Consider the following 22,025-nt stretch of genomic DNA (forward strand, 5'->3'; position numbering starts at 1 on the left):
TTTACCAAGAATAGACATGAGCATTGGTATTTTATATTTTGTCAGCTATCACAGTGTTTGTACAGCAAAACCACAAATAATTGGTCAATCAAAATATTTTGTATTTATATTATGGCAGTTTGTAATTCAGTTTTGTATGCTGCCTGCAATGTGCACAATCAAACTTAGCATACCATAAAATTTAATTTGGAATTGCCACATTTCAGCAATTAATTGTTTATAGTGGCATAGCACCAGTAAAGGTAGACTAAAATACAGATAATTATTCAAAAACACCTTATGCCTCAAATAGTTAAAGTTAATCTACATATGCTTCCATGTCAATACAAGTTTTAAGATCACAGTTCATTCATCACTTTTCCAGATAAGCTCCAAGGGAGGATACAAAAAAACAAATTACACATCAAATATACAAATAACTTTCAATCTGTTGCTTGTAAATGGATTCAAAATAAAAGTTATTTAAATCATGATAAATATATAAAGCCTTACGTGAATATGAAGGTTACAAATAATTCAATTAGTAAATTTACTCTCTTTCTCCTCAGCCAATAATTTGATTGCTATCACCTCCCACACCTTTGTAATATCATTAATACACTTCTTTCAATTATAAGACACTATGTCACAAAGGAAGGTAACAAAAGATGATCTATATAGGGGTGTTCTTCAATTTAAATTCAGCAAAGTTTACAATGAGTTAAAATATGTAACATAAACAATTAAGGATTTCGAAGGCTCATCCTCAAATAATCTTGCTGGAATAAAGATCAAACACCTAAAAATTGATTTGATGGACATTCTTGAGTGGTGGTGATTCTTTTCTTGTGGGAGAAATTTTCTGTCTCATTCAACTTCATAACAATTAATGATAGGCCACATCCATTACAAACAACTTAAGTCTTGGCGAGTTAAAAAAATAACTATCAGACTTATATTCTTGGAGTTCCAACATGCCTGAAGCATTCTGACAGAAGCCCTTAATTTTTGTATCCTTGTAAGCATTTATCGCCTATTTGCAGCCACCTCATGCATGACGCCTCTCCAAACGCCTATCCTCTGCATCCCATTGCCTTCACTTTCAAAGGATTGCATCACGCTGTCATTTCCACCTCCTCTATTCACTCTAAATCCACCCCTACGCTGACCACTGTGATTATAAGCTGGAGAGTACCCAATGCCTGCTCCCCTTCCATTTCCATGCGACATAGATCCCCTGTTGTTTCTTTGGCCCCAGCTCCCATTCCTCCTCTTGAAGTGCTGTGCCACTTCTCTTACCACCACTGCAGGGGGTAGCTCAGACATGTGGGTGAGGTAAGATGAACCACCTTTCTTCTTACTGGTCTCCAACTTTGACTGAAGCTCCTCGGAGAACCTGCTTTCACCCATACTGGACCATTTCCAACAGAGTGTGGGGTAGTCATACCTAAAATCAGACATATTAATGGAATCATGGCACAGTCAAGGATTCCTACTTAGAAATACACCATGGTTCAAAGAGAGAAGGAGAATTTTTTTCAGGATATACTAGACATAATTTGAAGAGAGTTCAAAAAACTTATCCAAAAGAAACAAATAAGTTGCTGTTACTTTTATTCATGCAATACAATTTATGGTCATGACAAACACATTACCAAGCTGGAAGAGTTCCCGAGATACAATAAGGAGACAACATTTATTGAGAAATGATTCAGTGCTAGAACAAAATATTTTGCTTAGAACAAAATTGCAAAACACAGAATACAGCCCAAGGAGTGAGCTTTGTAATTTTATAATAATGAAAATTTTTAGAAGCATTTATTTTACTAAAGACTTGATTAGCCTTTTTTGTGATCAATGATTTGCTTCATGAAAATGAAAAAAAAAAACTTAGCAATAAGGATGTTCATATTAACAAAAGCCTAAAGTTGCCAAAATATTGTGAGAAAAATGATAAGTAGAAAGCATTTACATTTCAGAAAAGGTAAAGAAAAGTCAAAATGTTAAAGAAAACAAATTAAATCTTGCAAAATATAATAATGAACATTGTGACCTTTATTGTAAATATGGGTGCACGCCTGTATATTTAAAATAAAGTAAAATTGAAGAGGTCATCTGAGAGAGGCATTCATTTTTCCTGCAATTCATAAATTATCAGTGAGGAATCTTGTGATCCTTCATAGCTTTGTGAACTTCAAAACCTCAATTTTGCTAAAGCAAATTGGTATTAGCATTGATTCAGCAACCCAGTCTTTGGGCAGTCTTTGGGAAGGCAAAGGAAATTACTAGAAAGAAGGAAGTGGCTTACAAATGTATTATTTGTAAGCCACTTCCTTCTTTCTAGTAATTTCCTTTGCCTACAAAAATGGTTTTTGTCTGACGGATGGGCAGTAGGGCAGATCAGGAAAAGGAGCCTACGGTCTATGAAGAGGCCTCTCTAGTGGAAGGTGTGCGAACTTTGGTTATGCACTTCTATTCCGCTATTGTCCAACAGCGTTCTTTCCTTCGTTCTCGCATCTAAAAATATTTCATTGCTTCTCTAAAAGTTGGTAACATCGATTTGTTTAACACAGACGAGGCGCTAAATAAGGGTCAAGTCGTCTCACTACACATCCTTTTTTACCTTCTACCATCTTCCGATTTATATTATCAAAGATGAACGCTCTCCTAGCAGCACACGCAGGATGAATTTTGCTGTATTCGAGGCGTGGGAGGAGGAGAAGCGAGCGGGGAGGGGAAGGGATCGGCCTGCTGCTTTTGTATCCACAATGCTGGGTGGGCGTTAGAATATTTTCTTTGCTGACGCAAACTCAAATTAGGAATTTTGTGGCGAAATGATGGCAGGTATAAATTTCACGAAATTTTTGTAATAGAAGGGCAGTAACTCAGCAAAATCTATAGGGAAAGACCATAAAATATTATATTTTTTTGAATTTTGACCCTCCCCCCTAAATTGAATTTGAGCGAGGATCAGGGGTTCACCTAGAGGTCTCAAAATTTTCAGGCCTTATTTTTGATCGATCCCACAACTTTTTTTCACTGGGCAAAATGGATTTGAAAAAAAAAAAACGATTTTTCCGGTCCGCCCTATGGGCAGAGGGAAGAAAAGAGGGGGGAGGGCACTGCCTCGTCCAGGAGCACCACATCATAAAAATCATGGGTCAAAATGTCATCCTCAATGGGATTCTGAACTCTTTTTAACTAACAAGGAAGAAAGAGGAGAAAGGCTACTTCATTTCTACACTGAATATAGGCTAGCGGTTGCCAACACTTCAAAAATCCTCTGCGAAGAAGATACATGTGGAATATGCCAGGAGACCTTAGAAGATACCAAATCAAATACATTCTAGTGAAACAAAGATTAAGGAACCAGGTGAAGGACTGAAAACGCTACCCACGGGTAGTTATCGACAGTGACCATAACTTAGTTATATGAAATGCCACCTAAAATAAAAAAAAATAAAAAATAAATGTTGGAGACGGTGAAAAACATATGGTGATTGATAAATTGAAAGACGTTCAGCATCAACTGGCTTTTAAAGATGCTGTAGAAAAGAGAATACAGGAGGATACAACCAATAAATCAGTGGAAGAGAGCTGGAAAACCATTAGTGATCTGCAGACAGCAGCTAAGGAAGTTCTTGGTGAAAGAAAAGTCGTTATAAAAAAAACCATCGATCACACAGGAAGTATTAGATCTCATTGAAGAGAGCAGAAAATACAAGGCTGCAAAAACAGAGGAAGGGCAGAATTATTACAAGAGAATAAGAAATGAAATAGTATGCCGTAAAGCGAAGAAGGCTTCCGAAGTGTGGAAGAAAAATATTTGTGAAGATGTACAAAACAACCTTGTGCATGGAAAAGTGGAGGCCGCCTATAGGATAGTGAGGAGCCACTTTAAGGAAAGGCCGTAAGATGTAATACCCTTAGGGACAAAATGGAGAACTAATGATCGATAACGAAAAAAAGGAAAGAGATAGAAGGAATATCTGGAAGATTTGTACATACAAAGGAAGCAGCCTAAGAATGAATGCTATCAAAAACGAGAAGAAAGTGGATGAGGATGATATGGGAGCCCGAATTTTAAGATCAGAAATTGATGCGGCTGTAAGAGACCTTCAGATAAACAAAGCATCTGGAATTGATATTCCCGCAGAGCTAATTAAAAATGCAGGAGAAAAGATGTTAAATCAGTTGTACAAAATCATAAGTGAAATGCATTCCACAGGTGAGATACCGAAGGACTTTGAGAGATAATAATAATCCCAATTCCTAAGAGGAAAAGAGCAGACAACTGCAGAGATTTTAGGACCATAAACCTGACTACCCATGCTTCAAAGATACTGACAGGGAATATATATAGATGAATAGAACGAAGAGCAGAAGAGTATCTGGATGAGGACCAATTTGGATTTAGAAAAAGCAGAGGCACAAGGGAAGCAATATTGGCTCTTAGGCTGCTGATAGGGAAGAGAATGGAAAGGCAATGTTCATTGCGTTCATGGACTTAGATAAGACATTTAACAATGTGAATTGGAACACAATGCTAGGAGTCCTTAAAGAAATTGGAGTTCTCTACAATGAAAAAAGAATCATTTGCAGTTTATACAAAAACCAAGTAGTGGTGATAAAATAAGGGCCTAGCTGTGAAGAAGCAATATTAGGAAAGGAGTAAGAAAAGGCTGTGCTTTGTAACCCGTAATTTTCAATTTTTACATCGAGAAAACAATTAATGAAATCAAAGAAAAGGCTTCGGGATTGAATATCCCAGGAGAAAAATTTAGCAAGCTAAGATTTACCGATAACAAAGCCGTCAAAGCAGAAACAGAGAAGGATACGAAAAATATTCTGGTTAATATGGGTAAGGTAATGGGTAAATATCAACTGAAAATAAACACATGACGGGAGAAGCAAGAAAGAAATTATCAGCTAAATAGCCAAAGCGAAGAGAGCATTCCACCAAAAGAGAAACCTGCTTACAGCGGGAAACTTAAATATGGAAGTAAGGAAACAATTTATGAGAACCTGCATTTGGAGTATACTCCGATACGGAAGTGAGGCATGGACAATGACAGCAGAGGAAAAAGCAAGGATAGAGGCCTCCGCAATGTGGTGTTACAGAAGAATGATGAGGATCAAATGGATCGTCCGAGTTAGTAATGAGGAAGTCCTAAGAAGAGTAGGAGAGAAGAGAAGCCTCATGAAAACCTTAATAAGAAGACGGAACAACCTCATAGGCCAGATCTTGAGACATGATGGCCTGATGAAGACAATTTCCGATGGACAAGTGGACGCAAGAACAGAAAAGGAAGACCTCAAAAAAATATATGGAACATGTAAAGAAAGATGTGAAAGAGAAGAAATATGTCGATGAGAAAAGATTAGCTGATAGGAGAATTGAGCGGAGAGCTGCATTAAACCAATCTTAGGATTGTTGACCAGTGATGTTGATGATGATGAGGGAAGAAGGCCCTTGCTGGTAAAGTTAATTGTTATTTGCAGTGGAGGCATAAATCAGTGGCATTGTCAGAGTCGTTTCAGAGGACTTGGAAAATTTTTGGCTTCTGGGTGGTAAGATATTTCTGTCTTGGACTGCACTATAGCAATTACCATGCTCTGAGTTATTCTGACCTACAAATGTGGTCATTCCTCCTGCAAGTTATCATTTCCTCTGCTTGATGTACTCAGAAACTCTTGACTAGATTCAGACCATGTTTTTCACCACACGTTCTTTCATAGTGTTCAGCGTGTTTTGGAGTAGATAAAAGAGTAGGATAAAATTTTGGGAGAAGTGTGGCATCGAAGTCCAACTACAAGCATTGAATTTTAGCACTACATTAATTTTTCACAAGACTAAAAGAAATTTTACTGCCACTTAAATATTCTCTTAAATCATTCGCTCATGATATACTTCTTACCTCTCATGTACATCACTGATTCCTTAGAATGGAATACACATTAAAAAAGGACATGCTTAACAATTCAGTTTATGATCTTAGCTATCAAATATTTTTAAGTGGCTAACCTACATTCTTTCCGCATCCATTATAAAATATAATCATAGAGACATAATAGAGTTGATAGAGCAGATAAACAAGATATGAAGGACTTTTGGAGTTTTGAAAAAAACAAGATATGAAGGAGTTTAGTAAAATTTTGTAACTATTAAGATATTTTACCTCGTAAGAGACATAAAAATGGCATGTTAAGATCAATAAAAAAAAGAATTACCCCAGAGTCAGAAGGTCAGATTTGATTTTTCCAGCTTGACGAAAATCCTTCACATGGGCTACTATTGCTCTCATCCCCTTTGCCTTTTCATTGAATGCACGCTTCCATTCAACATAATAAACCATTGCATGGCGGGTGTAACAATATCGTCCAACCTAAAATGGAAGAAAGAGTATGTACATCAATCTAGTCTATTCCTTCAACAATTCACTGGACCCCCAAAAAATATTTAATATTATCATACAGTCATGTAAAACTGGCATGGTTGCCTATTTGAGGCAATTTGGCAACTGAGGTTCATTATTGCAAAATGCATGATACATATTGGCATTATGGGGACACACAAAGGACATTCTAAATTATGGAAAAAATAAATTTTCACTCCTAACAAAAAAATAAGCAGAAATCGAAAAGAATATTAAAATTTTAATATTTTTCTATAACAATTTATCAACAGATAAAATTAAACAAATATAATTTAAGGATTAATTACATTAGTAAAAAATTAGATTTTCTCCAAGAAAACAGTAATCCTAAGTCCAATTTTTAACCTTGATTACTTATATACAGCAAAAGAAAAAACTAATTACAATCACAGGATCATCAACACAGATTTTCCAGTTTATCTTCATGATCTTTGACCAACAACATTATTCATAGTTTTTGATCATGCAGACTCCATTCAATTACAATATGCATATATGTGATATTGTTAAAAGTAATTAACACAATTAGTATGTATCACTGATCTATTACTTTGAAAAAAATACACTGGAGGAGTTTAATGCAGGAATAGTATTGTAACATTCAAACTGAAAAAATTCTGAAGGTTCTGTCATTATTGTGATAAAAAATAACATCACCACAACCAGAAAATAAACAAATTCCCATTGCATAAAAAGTACTTCAATTAATGCAAAGGTCATACTTTCTAGCTGAATGAATCATGTCTGCCAACTTCCGTAGTTAAATGTCTAATGGTGGTTAAAGCATTGCGAGGGACAAGAAGTAAGTTTGGTTGGTCAACTTTAAGTGGAAGGGAATGAGAAAGTTGCCACTTTGGTTCAGTTAGGAGATGTGAGGGTAGGAGGACAGCAAAGCACAGGGAAAAAAAATATTTTATAAGAATACACCAATGCCTCATATTAAATAAGAAAGAAACTACTGATTTTTGCAAGGGTTTCCTAGTTTTTATTTGCGTTATATTTTAAGTTTCTTACACACGATGTCTCTTTTAGAGAATGTTAAGCATTCATCATTTTTTTAAATAACAACGAGAATTCACCGCCAACAACAGGAAAGTTACTCCTTGTAACGTAAAAAGTAGAGATGGGTCCGTTTTGGTACCCGGTTCTCGATACTGCCGGTTCTTAGCCTCTGGAACTGCTATTGAGAACTGATCGCATACGGTCAGTACTTTGGAACTAGCTTGGAATGGTGGCGAGGATTTGAATTTGGCACCCAAAGCAGAAATGCTCCGCAGCCTATTCAAGGCCAAAAAAGGAAAAAAAGGTTAAAAAATGAATATATTACTTTCTGATCATATTGCAACCACGTTTTTTTTCCTTTGAGAGTTGCTCGCTAAAACATGCTTTTAAGGGTTTGTTAGTTTGTCGCTCTCGCCAACATAGTAACATTTCCGTAGCTTAGGCCGCTTTCAAACTAGCCGACTTTTTGCTTGCCACCCACAGCACAGCATCGAAAATTTTATTTTTTTTTTAAATTTTATTCTCAAACCACCGGATACAGCTCTTATTGGCCATTTTACACCGGGGTGTTCAACAAATGTAACAAGTAAACGTACACAAATGACCATGCCCTGGACCGGGGAAACCTACCCAGGCGGGACGCGAACCCGCGACCTCTTGTTTGGCAGGCGAGAACGTTACCCCGCCGCCACCGAGGCCGGCGTGTGTGTGTGTGGTAATCCTGCAGAATGCCACACTGCATTGCACTTTTGCCTTAACTCAGGGCCACTCAGTTTATCCATGGTGTCGCTGTACCGGTGTGTTGAGCAGTTTATTGTTGAGGGTATAAGAACTGTGACAGTGAAGCATGCGAACAAGTTATCAAATAAAGTAACAATTTAAGCTACATCGTAGAAAACAGAATAAATTTTGACCGACCCACAATTACAACAATTTAAGGATGATGCCGTCAGAAGTTGGGGGAGTTTCACCATTGATCCTGATGCTATGCAGTGCATAAAATGTGATGCAAGCATATTTTGTGCGGCCCTTCAAAATTAACATTGATCTATACTGTTTTCTGTGAATCCCTGTGCAGTACTGCAGAAAATATTTCTGCCAAAAAGAGAATAGATTAGACTCAGATAGGGTAAAAATGTTGAATTTTTAAAATCAAAACCCGGAAAAAGAACCAGTGGCTGCCTGTTGTAATGTGACACACTGGTCAATCATGCATTCTTTTACAACATGTTATTTTAACTTTTTTACTTGGCAAATAAATTTATATGTACAGACGATCATAAGCTTTTTTTTTACAGAGCTTTCTGCAAATTTACATCTTTAGTGAAATTATTTCCATTCCCTTCTTGTGCTTGTTCATTTACATTCATTCACATAATAGGAGTTCATCCTTGGAACTGAGTATCGAAAACAGAGAACTGATGGAGTAGAACCAGACCAGAACCGAGAACCGAAAAAATTTAAGAACCGACTCATCCTTAATACAAAGTAAACAAAACAAAAATAACAGAAAATTTTAAGGTCTCATACTTCTTAGATTTTATTTTTAATATTTTTACCTGCTTATGAGGTGTTTGGTGTAGTTAGGGATTTAACGGGTTTGTTTAAACCTTTTTTGTAGTTTAGAATAAAAACATGTGTGGAGTAAATATACCTTGCATGAGTAATCAACATGGAAAATCGAAACTTTTAAATCAAATTAATGGGTAAATAGTGAAATTTGAGATTGAGATTATATTTTTCGTCAAAAGCTGGCGATTCGATGTTTAAAATGATACCTCATTTATCATTGAAGGTGCAGTATTAACAGAACATACATGGAATGATAGAAAAAGATCTTTCTGTAATAACATATAGGATTTTCTTCCCTGCGCCATCCCGCACCCCAACCACAAACACTCTCCCAAAAATGAAGTTCTCATTCCTTTCCACCAACTAATGACCAAAACTACGCGGTCCCCTCTGTTGCAAATTTTACACCCACTAGCCATGTAACTAAATAATCTGCCATTTGAGGAGCTATAAAAAGCTAAAGCCACGGCATGTTTTAAGTTTTTATTTTTGTGGAATCGGCAGTTTCCTGATTTCCTGGAGATGGCTCCTCATCTAATTTTATCCTACGAGTGCCTTGAGGATAAGCCCAAAATACATGACTTTGACGATATGAGCACAAAGCAGTAACTGATAAGGACCTAATGTAATTCACTATATCCAAATTTACTTTTTGGAACTGTTACTCAAATGAAAAGCAAAAGTATTTCTGAAATTGTTCTACAAAGTTAATATAAACTTCCCATTATTGATTTCTAATCCAAAATTTTTCATTTCCCTGATTTTATGTCAAATGTAAATCAGCAAATTACATTGTGAAATAAAACTTGTTTATCCTTGGAATGTACCATGTTCCAACCACAATAAAAAAAGCTGAAAGTCTGAGATCATTATAAATCACAAAAAATCACAAAAACGAAACTTGTCTTAGGCTTGCCATTTTAACAGCAAACTACCAACCATTGGCACTTACTTTCCAGCCTTCAGTAGCTACCATGGCCATCTTGTCTTCAGGTTGGTCAAATTTTGCACCAATGACCTCATATTAGCTTTCTTTCCTCCCTTTTCCTGAATGCAAATTAAACAAAATGCTCGCCTCACTACTCTGACCCAGCTATGCACTACGCATTCAACTTAAGATTTTCACCTTTAAGCTGAGCAAGTTTTTCCCTCACAAGAATCTAATTTCCTGACATTTTCAATGCCTTCCTGTCCCTATTTTTATTTCACTGATATTTCTCTGACCATTATGATGAACCCTGACCTGATAAAATTTCAGCCAATGATGTATTTCACTTGTCATTTACTAATTTAACCTTTTAGGATAGGAATTATAAAATTCTACAACAGAATACATATTAACTACATTTTAGTAATTATAACTGGATATTTGACATAATAACCCAAATAAATAGAAGAGACTGACAGTAATAAAATCCAAATGAATAGAAGAGACTGGCAATTTTAGAATAACAAAATTTACTACCACTAACATATATTTTACTTCGACAAAAAGTTATCCTAAGGATAAAAGAACTGTATTGAAACTAAACTTTCACCATCAACCAATTTTCATACCATTTCTTTCATAATTTTTTAGATGAAATTTCCCAGTTTATTATATGAACATGTTACATTTCCAGCAGATCAAGCCTGACACCACTGAAGTTTAAGGTGCAGTTGAAGTCTGGATTAAAAAAAAAAACTAACCAATATTTTGAATATCAATCAGAGGAAACGGCCTTATTGCCCTACGAAGGTTGGCAACTAATGACTCATCCCCCCCCCACAACATTGCCACCATTACATTACTTACATGTGACAATCCCAGTGCTCATGTACATTATAGAGAATTCTGAAGTGATATTCATGCTTCTATATGTAAATGTTTTTAGTAATTTTATTAATACTTTACTACTAAAAGGACATCTCAAGTTCTCTAAATATTTATGCATAGGCCCCAAAACTTTTGTTGATGGAAGCTCACATAAAAACTGAAATGCCACTAATAATTGCACTACTTTTACTTTTATTGCCTTTTTACAGGTACACGCCCAACTATACCCTTTTTCCGAACTGTTGGCGGCTGGGCAGTAGAGAGGTAGTAGCCAATCAGAAGCACTACCCCTTCCACCTCAATGTTCTCCTCCATCCCCTTCCCTTTTCCCCTCCATCCTGCCGACCAGCATTGCCAGTCCATGGAAAAAACTGTATGTTAGACAGTACGAGCGCAATCTCCACACATTAAGTTTGGCAACATTGCAAGCTGGAGAGCATTGTTCACTGCACGAAAGTTGGGGAGAGATTACGGCCTCCTACACACTTTCACCTGCCACCCTTCTGTGATTGGCTAGAAGAGAGGGTGGCCCTCGAGCACGTTCAAGGTCACCCACCATCAGTTCGGAAAAAGGGTACGTAACAGTGTACTGATTAAAATGGCAATTAGCCTAGCACTGGTTTAGTGAAAGTTGAAAGTGTATATTCTTCCCGATTAACTCTCAATTGAAAATATATACAATTTTTACAAGGCTTTATAAGAGAATTTAAACCCATAGGCATAAAATGATTATTAGCACTCACACTTGAAAATTTTAAATATTACAATGACAGAAATTCATTGACCATGGTAAAACTGAAAGATGCATAAATTTTGATAACAGTACATACAAGTTATGCGAGCTACTTTGCTTGTAGGAAAAAAAATCAGTAATTTATTGAGTGATGCAAACGATATTTCATTAATTATGCTAGAATAAATATCAAAAGAAATTTCCCAAGGCAGGAGTTTTATCTACCATTGAAAGAGATCCCACTTTTTCTCTATGGTTAATACCTCCTCCAACGTAGATTCAGGGCATGTGGCATAGTTATAGAATGCAATCATAGGGTTTGAAAAACGTTCACTGCTAACACCTTTTTTCAACCACATCTGGATTGAAATTGGGTAAGAATAATGTTTACATGATAACTAGTTTTAAGACAACATAATACACAGGAAATTGATTTACCTGAGGAATATTGACTGAGAGGGGACCACCAAATGCAGCTTCTAAAACTCGATACACAGCTTCAGCATCAGATGCAGCATCATGTTCCTTGGTACCTTCAATTCCAACTAATGCGGAGTGCAAGCTCTGAAGTGACAGTGAAGAGAACTGAGATCGAAGTTCCATTGCAAATGGTGCAAAAGAGTCACCAAATCCACAAACGACTTCAAAAAATAACTCAGTCAATCCATGCCGTTCCAGAGCTTGAAGGAGAACAGGAATGTCAAGTTTAATACCACTGTGGCTCACTAAAACAACACTGCGAGGCTCCATTTGCTTAATCCCTGTTTCCTTTGAGTAATTAACAGCCTCCTCCGGAGCATGCAGAGATTCTGATGGATTACTTGTGGCCCCTTCAGAGACCATCTTGAGCCATTCATAGAAGCGTACTAGGGCAGTGTATTCATCCAAGGTATCCAAAATCTTCCTCGTTATGGTGTTGATTAGTACTCTTTTTCCCTCATGTACAATCACCTGAAAAAGGAAGAGGGTTCAACAATATGTAATAAAAATTGACTAGAAACAACACTGATAAGGACCATTCTCACACATCATGTAGTGTGAGCTGAAATTCGGGCCACCTTCAGAAAAAGTATAGCTATTTATGCAGTTATTTAGCTGATATCATATTTTCAGGTGTCAACTGATTTATTTAACAAACACCAGAAAGTCAATGATTTTGCTTCACTGATGTAATCTATACACTGAAACTGAGAAGAATCGCAGGCAGGTTATTAATTGGACACATCAGTTTTTTTACAGAATTATCTCACTCTCATGAACATGCACTTCACAGGAAAACCAGTTAAACAGCTAAATATCTTCAGTAATAGCCTATTCCAGCAATCAAATTTTCTCAAGGAGCATGAATTCCCAAAATGTACATTGCATCTTTCCCTGCCTTCAGTCCTCACCAATTTAAATTCCTATGAGCCCTAACTTAGCAAACCAGCAGACAGTATATTTCATTTTAAAGTACAGAATAAAACACTGTATAAATGTCAGCGTAAGACGCACGTCCCTATTATGAGCATCGGAACTAAAGAAAAAAAATTTGAGGCATTTTTTATCCTATCGCACGGTGTTGCAGACGTATAACTGGACTTTCGACAGTTATCAAATTTTCCTCTTTCAACGCTAAAAATTTACCCGGCATTTTTTCAGCTAAATTTACACAAAACGTAAGGCGCTCGGAGATAAGACAGTATTCATTTGTAGCCTTAACCTTATGATGCTAACTAGGTATAGTCGGACCGGATACCTTGGATCCAAATATCCATGGTTAATGCCATTCACCATATACTTCGGATCCAAATTCGTTGAAGAAATTGAATATGAATCCGAGATTTTAAATCATTTTGTGAAAACATTGTCCCATAAGAAGTAGTAGAAAGAGTTCCGATCCCCTCTTTGCATACACCTTTGCTCTGTGATACTGGTCCTACCTACCCACAAACAATTTTGTTTAAAAGCTCTTGTAAGAGTATCGCAATAGAATTTCACCTGTGGAAAATTTTAAAGCAAAACACGACAGGCATATAGCGTGAACCTTCCCAAGAGATTGCACAACACTTGGGGGAATCTCAGCGCCGTAAGATAATAACCACTGCGTAGATTTCACAAAACTACCCTTTGCCCTCCATCAACCAATGCTGCTGTCTTTTTTTCCTTTCCAAGACCACAAAGACCATAATTCATTTTCTTAGATGGAAAATATCAAATTACATGGGAACAATGGAAACGTGTTTCATTGTTAATCAATCTCACTGACTGACCTTATTTCAGTCTACCAGCTTCAATTTTTCCAGTTTCTGGAGGCCAAATGCAATGTGAGTAACCTACTGAGCCCAAAGATATCCTGATAACTTTCAACAATTTTATGACGTGCACAAGGTTCAAAAAAAAATGAGACCTAACGCTACGCATATCTGACAGCATTTAAGTTTTTTAAGCTCTAATTGATTGACACAAAGCTTTATAGTTGCAACAAGGTCACTAACATTCAACATAGTCCCAAAAGCACAATTTCAGAAAAAAACAAATGCAGCATGAGCACATTCAAACAAGATGAGACGGACTGGAAACTTCAGGCAAAGCAAACTGTGTTCATAACATTGCCGCACCTTCACCCCTTTACTTTGAAGGCAACGACGTCACATGCAAGATTGGACGTGTTTGTCCCTTATTCCTTCGCTTGAAGCCTCGTTGCTTGAAAGATGGGAGGAGTGCACTCCTTCCCCTCTACCTCTCCTTCAGCTGTCTTCACTAACAAGCATTCCTGATTTCTTCTATCTGCCATTAAGTTCAACAGTGTACACACCCGCAGGTTTTAACACCAATATAATTTCAATTTCAATGATCCTCATAATAGCATCTGATAATCATTTTTGAAAAATGAGGGCTTTGGCACAATGGAAATTACTGGGCAAGACAGATGTTGACTATTAAACATATAATGTCCATCAAAACTACGCATTTCTCTAAGTTTGCTATGCAATTACTATTTGCAGTATAAATGCTGCAAAATGCCCACTCATAGCAGTAAATTTATCATGCCCTCCGGAGGAAAAAACCCTCCGTGATCTTTTACCTCTGAGGTACTGAGGCGACGGCGCGAAGTTTACGAGTAAGAAGCGCAAACAGGAGCATTGTAAAAATACGTCACTAAGGGAGAAACTCCCCTGCCTGCTGCCTCACTATCTCATGCTGAGAACCAAGGCCACTTGGACCTGCGACTAGGGAAGGGTGGGGGGATGAGAAATTCAAGTAAGAGACGCACCTCTATTTTCAGCCATAATTTCTGGGAAAAAAGGTACGTCTCTTACACACGTTTATACAGTAGATTTAAATTTTAGGATCAATTGCTAATTCCTTCTCTAGCCATTCCTCAAAGCACTACCACACTCTCGCTTTCCTACCTCCTATACTCTCCCTTTCCTAAGCCTTTCCATTGCAATGAACAGGGCACCTACAACGGAACAACCCCTCAGTTATTATGGACCTTTCACTATATCAAATAGAACTACCCAGATTCTCCCAAAGCCCCCATTGCCTTGATCAGGGCCCTTCAACATGAAATGCAACTGCTGGCCTCCATTACAGTCATTCAGCAAAATTCTTAACCTTTTGTCAGGCGCAATATGCCTGAGAGGCACAAGATAGATTTCATGTCTTCACTAACTGTTTACGAGTAATGACAACCAGAGCTCAATTTTTATACAAATATGCTTAACAACATCACTACCTCTTAGCATGGCTCAGTGGTACAACTTTAACGTTTAAAGCGCTATTATTAGTGTAGTCAAACACTTCAATGATATCTAGCATATTAGTCTAGATGTCACTTCTATGCATAGCCCCTTTACAGGCTGTCATGCGGCTCCAAACTGATCCAGCAAGGGGTGATTTAACGTGCTCTTTAGGCAATGAAGTATTATTACAGGTAATGTATTTTGGCATGTGAATTTTATAAGATCATTTATCTTTATTATGCTAAATAATTAGCCACTGATGTGACGGCATAAAAGAGAAAAGTGGAAAAGTTGCAAGAAAAAAAACTGCTACTATGGGCGTCGAGAGTTTATGCCACCAAGTGGTGCTGAGAAATAAAAAAAAAACTCACACGCTGTGCCCGTAAGACTCATTGCGCCCGACAAAGAGCAGCATGGGTGCCAACTTGGGCTTTTTATGCTCCCCAATTCTATGACTGAGGGTCGCTTGATTACCTGTGGCAGCACCCTACTCTATGGTATCCTTGATTCTAGCAGCGACTAGTCTCTTTTCAAACACTGAGCCCTGGCACATAATTCAACTGCCCACGACAACCACCCTACACCCCATATGTACCGTATGAACGCTCGCTTTTTCTGTATGTTTAATTTTTATTTTGAAATCTCACAAGTTTTGTTAATAGCCCCCTCCTTCGTTTCATTTGTTAGCCTAAATTTCATCACAGCCCTCCACCCCCCTTATTCTGGCACAATCCACATGGAATAGGCACAAAAGATTCAGAGAAAGCACGACAGACTAACTTCGGTAAAGACTTCTGAGAAAATGAAGGGATTATCCATCTCTTTCACTTATCCATTTGATCTTTCCCCTTCATTTCCCCATCATAAACAACCAGAGCTCAAAGTACTCTCCATGATGCTCATTCTTTACATTGCATATAAGTCTAGCAACATTTAGGTACATGCTAATCACCATATTTTCTTCAGATTTTGGCTGCATTGATTAATTTTCATACAATGCCATCAAGGAATAGTGACACCCTAGACGTCCCTTATTGCAGGTTAAGCAAAAACAGCAATTCATTTGATATACTAAAAATTCGTTTTTTTAACAGATTGTCCCCAGAAGCTAAAGTTGTGAGTGTGGCAAAGTTTAAAAAAGTTATTGCGGGTTAAGCAATAACAGCAATTCATTTGATATAATGAAAGGTCGTTTTTTTAACAGATTGTCCTCAGAAGCTAAAGTTGTGAGTGTGACAAAGTTTAAAAAAGTTATTCATGACTGGCTATTAAAAAAAGCCTTTTACTCCATTAATGAGTTTTTCGAATGTGAAATTCTGTTGTCCTTTCTTGATGCATAATCCAATTGATTTTGCCATGTGTATTTTGTGTTTGATAATTCCTGTGTGTATGACGAAGACTATTGCAAATTCTAATTTGTTTAATGTCCAATAAAACTATTATTATTATTATTATAACATGGCCAAAATACAAAGAAAATGCAGCCATTTAATAACTGTGGAAGCTTCCATACCATTGACAAGTTATTCTCCAAGCCATCTCTAAATCATTGGGGAGAAAATGAAAAAGTAAGTTTTCAGAAGTATCCACCTATCTGCACCCCTTTATTATGCTCTTAGGCCCATAACATTTGAGTCATCTCTTGCCCACACTCTTTGAGTTTCAAGGATATAAGGTGATGCAGAATATTTTTAATGAGTTTTGTGGCAAACAGTAATAGATCAAGGAAGGAAGAGAGAAATGTTCCCTTCTCAAATCCAACATAAAGTTTTTAGAGGCAAATTAAGATTTAATTATTTGAAACCAGGCTTTAACAACAAATGACATGCCTAATAGCCTCAAGGTCCTATAACAGAATGTAAATCGAATAGATGTTTTCCAGAGAAATTTCTTATAGAGAGAAGTTAACCAGAATGGATCATAGGAAGTTCCTCACATTCTGAGCGACCTTTACCCATGTTTATCTTCATATGGAGTTGTAGGGGAGTTTCCCCCTCCCCAAAGTTTTTCTGGAACAATCACACGTAAAACATCCCACAGATTCAGGAAAAACTCAGGTTAAGTCATTTCATTTCATCAATAATTCTTTACTATTTGATCAATTGCAAAGGATATGAAAAATAATATTAATGCATCCATATATTCTATTTCCTGAGGGCCATATTCTTATCGACCCTACATATCTGTCCCTACATAACAAAAGGCCCTTACATGCGTTTCCCAGTCGACCCTACATACGTGGTGGGGGGTGATTCCGTAGTAAAGTTCTCTGAGATAATAATAATAATAATAATAATAAAATTTATTGTTCCGCTGGTCATGTGACATAGAACTCGTCAAATTGGAAACATACATATTGTATAGAATACTAATACAATATACAAACTTGCAATATATGCAATACACAAAAAATCAATTAGAGAATATCTTCCAGGTATTCATTAAAGTTGTAATACCGTTTGTTATAGAGAATTTTACATAATCTGCTTTTGAAAATGGCCGGGGAAGAGACAGACTTTAAAGAACTTGGGAGCTAATTGTATATTTGGGAAGCTGGGTAGAAAGGACCTCGCCTAAAATACTCTAAATTATGCCCAAATGCATGTATATTGCCTCTACCAAGTGTATTATATGAATGGTAGTCACTGTTTGGTGGGAATAGAGAAGGATTGTTTTTAACCAACATAGAGCATTGCAGAATATATATACAAGGGAGTGTAAGAATGCCAAGAGCTTCAAATATTGGCCTACCTGGAGTCCTCACGGACACACCTAAAATGGCTTTGATAGCTTGGTTTTTGTAATGAGAAAGCTTTAGCAGCTGCTGTCGTGTTTCCCAGGAAAATTAGGCCGTACATCAAGTGAGAATGGACATTGATATATTGAGATGACGTAGATAATGGCGCAGCACCAATTTTCCACTCTGGTGGCATAATGGGAACTAACTATGACACTAAGAAAAGACATCCGATAATTTTCGGGCGTATTGTTAGGGCAACGGCTCAATGTAAATAAACAATCGGTGTCGTCCGCCAGGTCATGTCGGTACCTTGATTATCGCTACAAATACTCTCATATCGAGCCAAAAGTAGAACCATACTGTCTTTAACTTACTTCAAAAGCGGTCTGTACAAGATGGTAATAAGTACGGAGCAAATATGATCATTGATGCGGGAACTTACGTTGTATCATCAAGGTTCGTCATGCCCTTTCATCTTCCGTATTTAATTTTATTATGTGGCAAATAGTGGCATGAAAATACATTTTCTATGATTATAGGTAAACGAAGTATTGGTTTCCCAAAAGTATACCAAGTGCCAAACGTGAAAAATATTATTATATATTCGTAGAAGCAAGGTGCATGTATATCACTATTTTGTTTTTATTAGTTCAGTCAATTTTATGATTTATTTAACTTGGTGGCTATACTGTGGTATTATTATTACCTTTCTGCTGTTTTTCTGAACATTTTAAAATAGTTCGTGTGAGCTCGTCTTGCTTTATATGCATTACAATGTAGATTCTTTAATCGAAGTGATCAGCAGACGATATTTGGTTGCCATGTTTTTGTAGGGTGTAGGGCTGGTTCAGGTACCCTACAACAAGTAGGGCCCGTTTAGTTCCAAAAACGGCCATAAGTAGAGCTTGATGTGGCGTCTGTAGGGTGAGATCGGTTTATGTAGGGGCTGATGACGTATCCAGGGTCGGTTAGCCCTACAGGGTCGACTAAGAATACGGCCTGAGGCTACTATTACCAATTATTTTGCAACCAAAATCTAAAAAGCCTGTTCTGCCACTATATCTGTTCCTTTTCACTGGTATTTTTCCCAGTTAGGATATAAATTGGACTAGTCCTGAACTGAGAATGCTTTGAAGTGCCAAAAATATACACGAAACGTAATGAAAATTTAGTCAATCATTCCAATGGCAACTGGTTGGTTAAATACAATTCATTTCTTCCACCTTGCATGCTAATATACACAGCACAAACTTACAATCCATCTGATGTTGAAGTTGTTTGGTTTCCCACCAGGTGAGGTTCTCCATCTCTACCAACGTTTCGATGGTCGTGTTGTCCATCTAAACATCGGCAGAGATGGAGAACCTCACCCGGTGGGAAACCCAAAACAACTTCAACATCATCATACACCGGGAAAACCTCAGATCTTTCTTTACAAGCCATCTATCTCAAAGTCAGTGACCAAAATACATTTTAGGAGGCCATTTCTCTAAACCTCCAAGGAAGAGGATTAGAATTTATTGGTTTGCTTGAGTATTTAGTAACTTTACCCACTTGATGATGTGATTCAAGTTCATGCTATACTCAAAAATAACAAATTTGTTCAAGACATAACATGTAATGTTCCTCACCATAATTTTAACTTTATGGCTAGAATGGCCTCTCTGGCAGACAAAACAGTCTGAACGAAGCTGCTGAGTACAATCCAAGGTTGATCGATTCATATCACCTGATTCTTTAAAGTAAAATCAATGTAATTTCAATCAAAATTAGCAATATTTTGCATTAATTGATTAATACATTTTCAAAGTAAGAACATTACACATTCATATCCTAGCAGATATGTTTCTTGTTTAAAAATATATGTGATCTGAAAATCTGAGGGATGTAATCAGATGTTTCTATGTTATAAGTTCATTAATTATAATATTTATCTTTCATTATTTTCTCATTTTCGCTTTAATTGTCAACAATAACATCCGCAAATTGAGAATTAAATCTTCTCACCACTTTTGAACTTATACTGAAATGAGCATCATCATATGGGACTCTCATGAATTACTGGTCGTACTACACAATTCTCATTTTCCAACTGCTCTTGAAAGGTCTTCCAAGCTCTTGAGGTGTTGCTATGAAAATGTACCTTTGCCTCCTGAAGACATTTCTTAATACTGTCCCTGTTACTCATTATCTAGCTGACAAAATATCTGATTATTTTATCACCATCACGACATCATTCTCTATTTCAGTCACCAGACTTCCCTTCACTATTTTGGTGATCTTTTTACATCTTAAACCCAGGGTTAGCCAGGTCAATTGTTATTAGGAGGATGCATATCGCAAGAATTATTTTAAATAAATGGTGCATATTAAACAACTAATAAATATTCAACCAATCTTACGTTTATAGGAACTTCAAATTGGAATATGATCTGATCCATGTGATACTACTGCAAGATTGCTTTGTAAGGCCTTTGTTCTATTACTGGCCTTATAAAATTAATTATTCGATCACGCCTTCCAGTATGCGTTTAACTACTTCACTATCATGCTCAAATCGAAAATACTTGAAAGAATAGCAATTTTTCCAACTGACTCATAGTAAACATCAGCACAGATGGCAATTTCCAGAGTATGGGCGATCTACTCGGTGGATTTGAACCAGTGTATTCCCGATTACATGACAAAGGCTTTAGTTATGACACAAGTTGGTAAGCAGCATGACAAAAACTGATTCAAGGGTCAAATAAATCAGTAGCTTTAGCGCCATACCTGAAGATGTATCTTGCTCGATGCCTCTGGATCCACACATTTTAGAGGTAAAACATACTGATTAAATGGCTCGTATGAAGGGCAATAAGCGCCTGTAAAAAGACGAAGGGTATTAAATTACGACACAATGACAGTCATGAATTCAGATAGAGAAATATAAGTTGACGTACCAATTTGGCATATGTAGTCATCTATGTGCCGATCCGTGGTTTCCAAGTCCCACGTTACGACAACATAATTTCCTGGAGGCAGCGTTTCCTCCACTGGCGGCTCGCACGTATTATTTGACATCATACTTACAGCATTTTATTCCATCAATCCGATTATTTACAGTATTACTTTAGACGAGTGACTCGAACTATACAAAAAATGACAAGACATGAGTGCGTTTCATCCCACTAAGTTAAATAATTTAAAGTATATAAGTGCATAAAAGAAAGCTCAGTATATGCTCAAAAAATCCATGTCGTTTAAATTAATTCATTAGTATTACTCTTCCACGACACATCATAGATATTAATAGTCGAGATGTAGACAACTAACCAACAACACATCATTACTCGCAGCTAAATTCTTATGTTGAAATAACTTAGATCACAACGAGAAGGATCAGACTGTCATCAGCTATAATTGATGTCCTTAATGCGATATGAAGGATTGCCAAGTCTACGATACTATCGAAGCAAGAACGATCTTGGATTTCAGACAGAATTTCAGAGCAAGTGAACTTTATCTCCTTATGTCATTTGCCGGTCCATCACTAGAGCTCAGCAGTATTCCAATGATCAGACTCTCGCCTAATTTCTTCAAGGTGGAGGGTGTCACATAAAATAAAGTAATTGTATTTCACGCACACGTACCGCATATTCTTACTTGCTATGTTGATAGCTGGCTTTTGTTGGCCAATGCATGAATACGCCTTACCAACATGCCAAAATTTTCTTTTGTTGCCATAAACATAATGCCATTAATTTAACGCTAATCTTCAAGATATATTTGCAACGAATTCCTAGAATATTTCCTGTGAACATATATTTCCCGAAGGAAACTCACTGTTAAAGCAACTGCGAGGACAATTCTATAAAAAAATCGTTGATTATGATGAAATTCAAGCTAATATGTGGTACCAAGATGGACTAAATTGGAAGGCCCCTAATTCGGAATTCAGCACCAAATCATATTATTTCTTATGAAAACTTTGACAGTGATGGAAAAATGATATTTTAATAGCGATCGACGCGAGTAC

At 36.9% G+C, this 22,025-nt stretch overlaps 1 protein-coding gene across 2 annotated transcripts; it reads right to left on the reverse strand.

Moving 5' to 3' along the window:
- Positions 1–11: 11 nt before the first annotated feature.
- Positions 12–22,022, reverse strand: LOC124153835. Of its 2 annotated transcripts, none has more exons than XM_046527214.1 (6): positions 21,640–22,022; positions 20,950–21,137; positions 20,780–20,871; positions 11,978–12,490; positions 6,211–6,365; positions 12–1,426 (listed from the first exon to the last, which is right to left on the reverse strand). In XM_046527214.1, the coding sequence occupies exons 2-6, from the start codon at positions 21,071–21,073 to the stop codon at positions 1,006–1,008; spliced, it is 1,305 nt and encodes a 434-aa protein (XP_046383170.1). In that variant the 5' UTR covers positions 21,074–21,137; positions 21,640–22,022; the 3' UTR covers positions 12–1,005. The 2 variants fall into 2 exon arrangements, with proteins under 2 accessions (XP_046383170.1, XP_046383169.1); XM_046527213.1 differs by lacking the exon at positions 21,640–22,022 and adding an exon at positions 21,323–21,633.
- Positions 22,023–22,025: the final 3 nt, after the last annotated feature.

The sequence above is a fragment of the Ischnura elegans genome, chromosome 2 (assembly GCF_921293095.1).
Source record: "Ischnura elegans chromosome 2, ioIscEleg1.1, whole genome shotgun sequence".
In the NCBI taxonomy this organism is placed as follows: domain Eukaryota; kingdom Metazoa; phylum Arthropoda; class Insecta; order Odonata; family Coenagrionidae; genus Ischnura; species Ischnura elegans.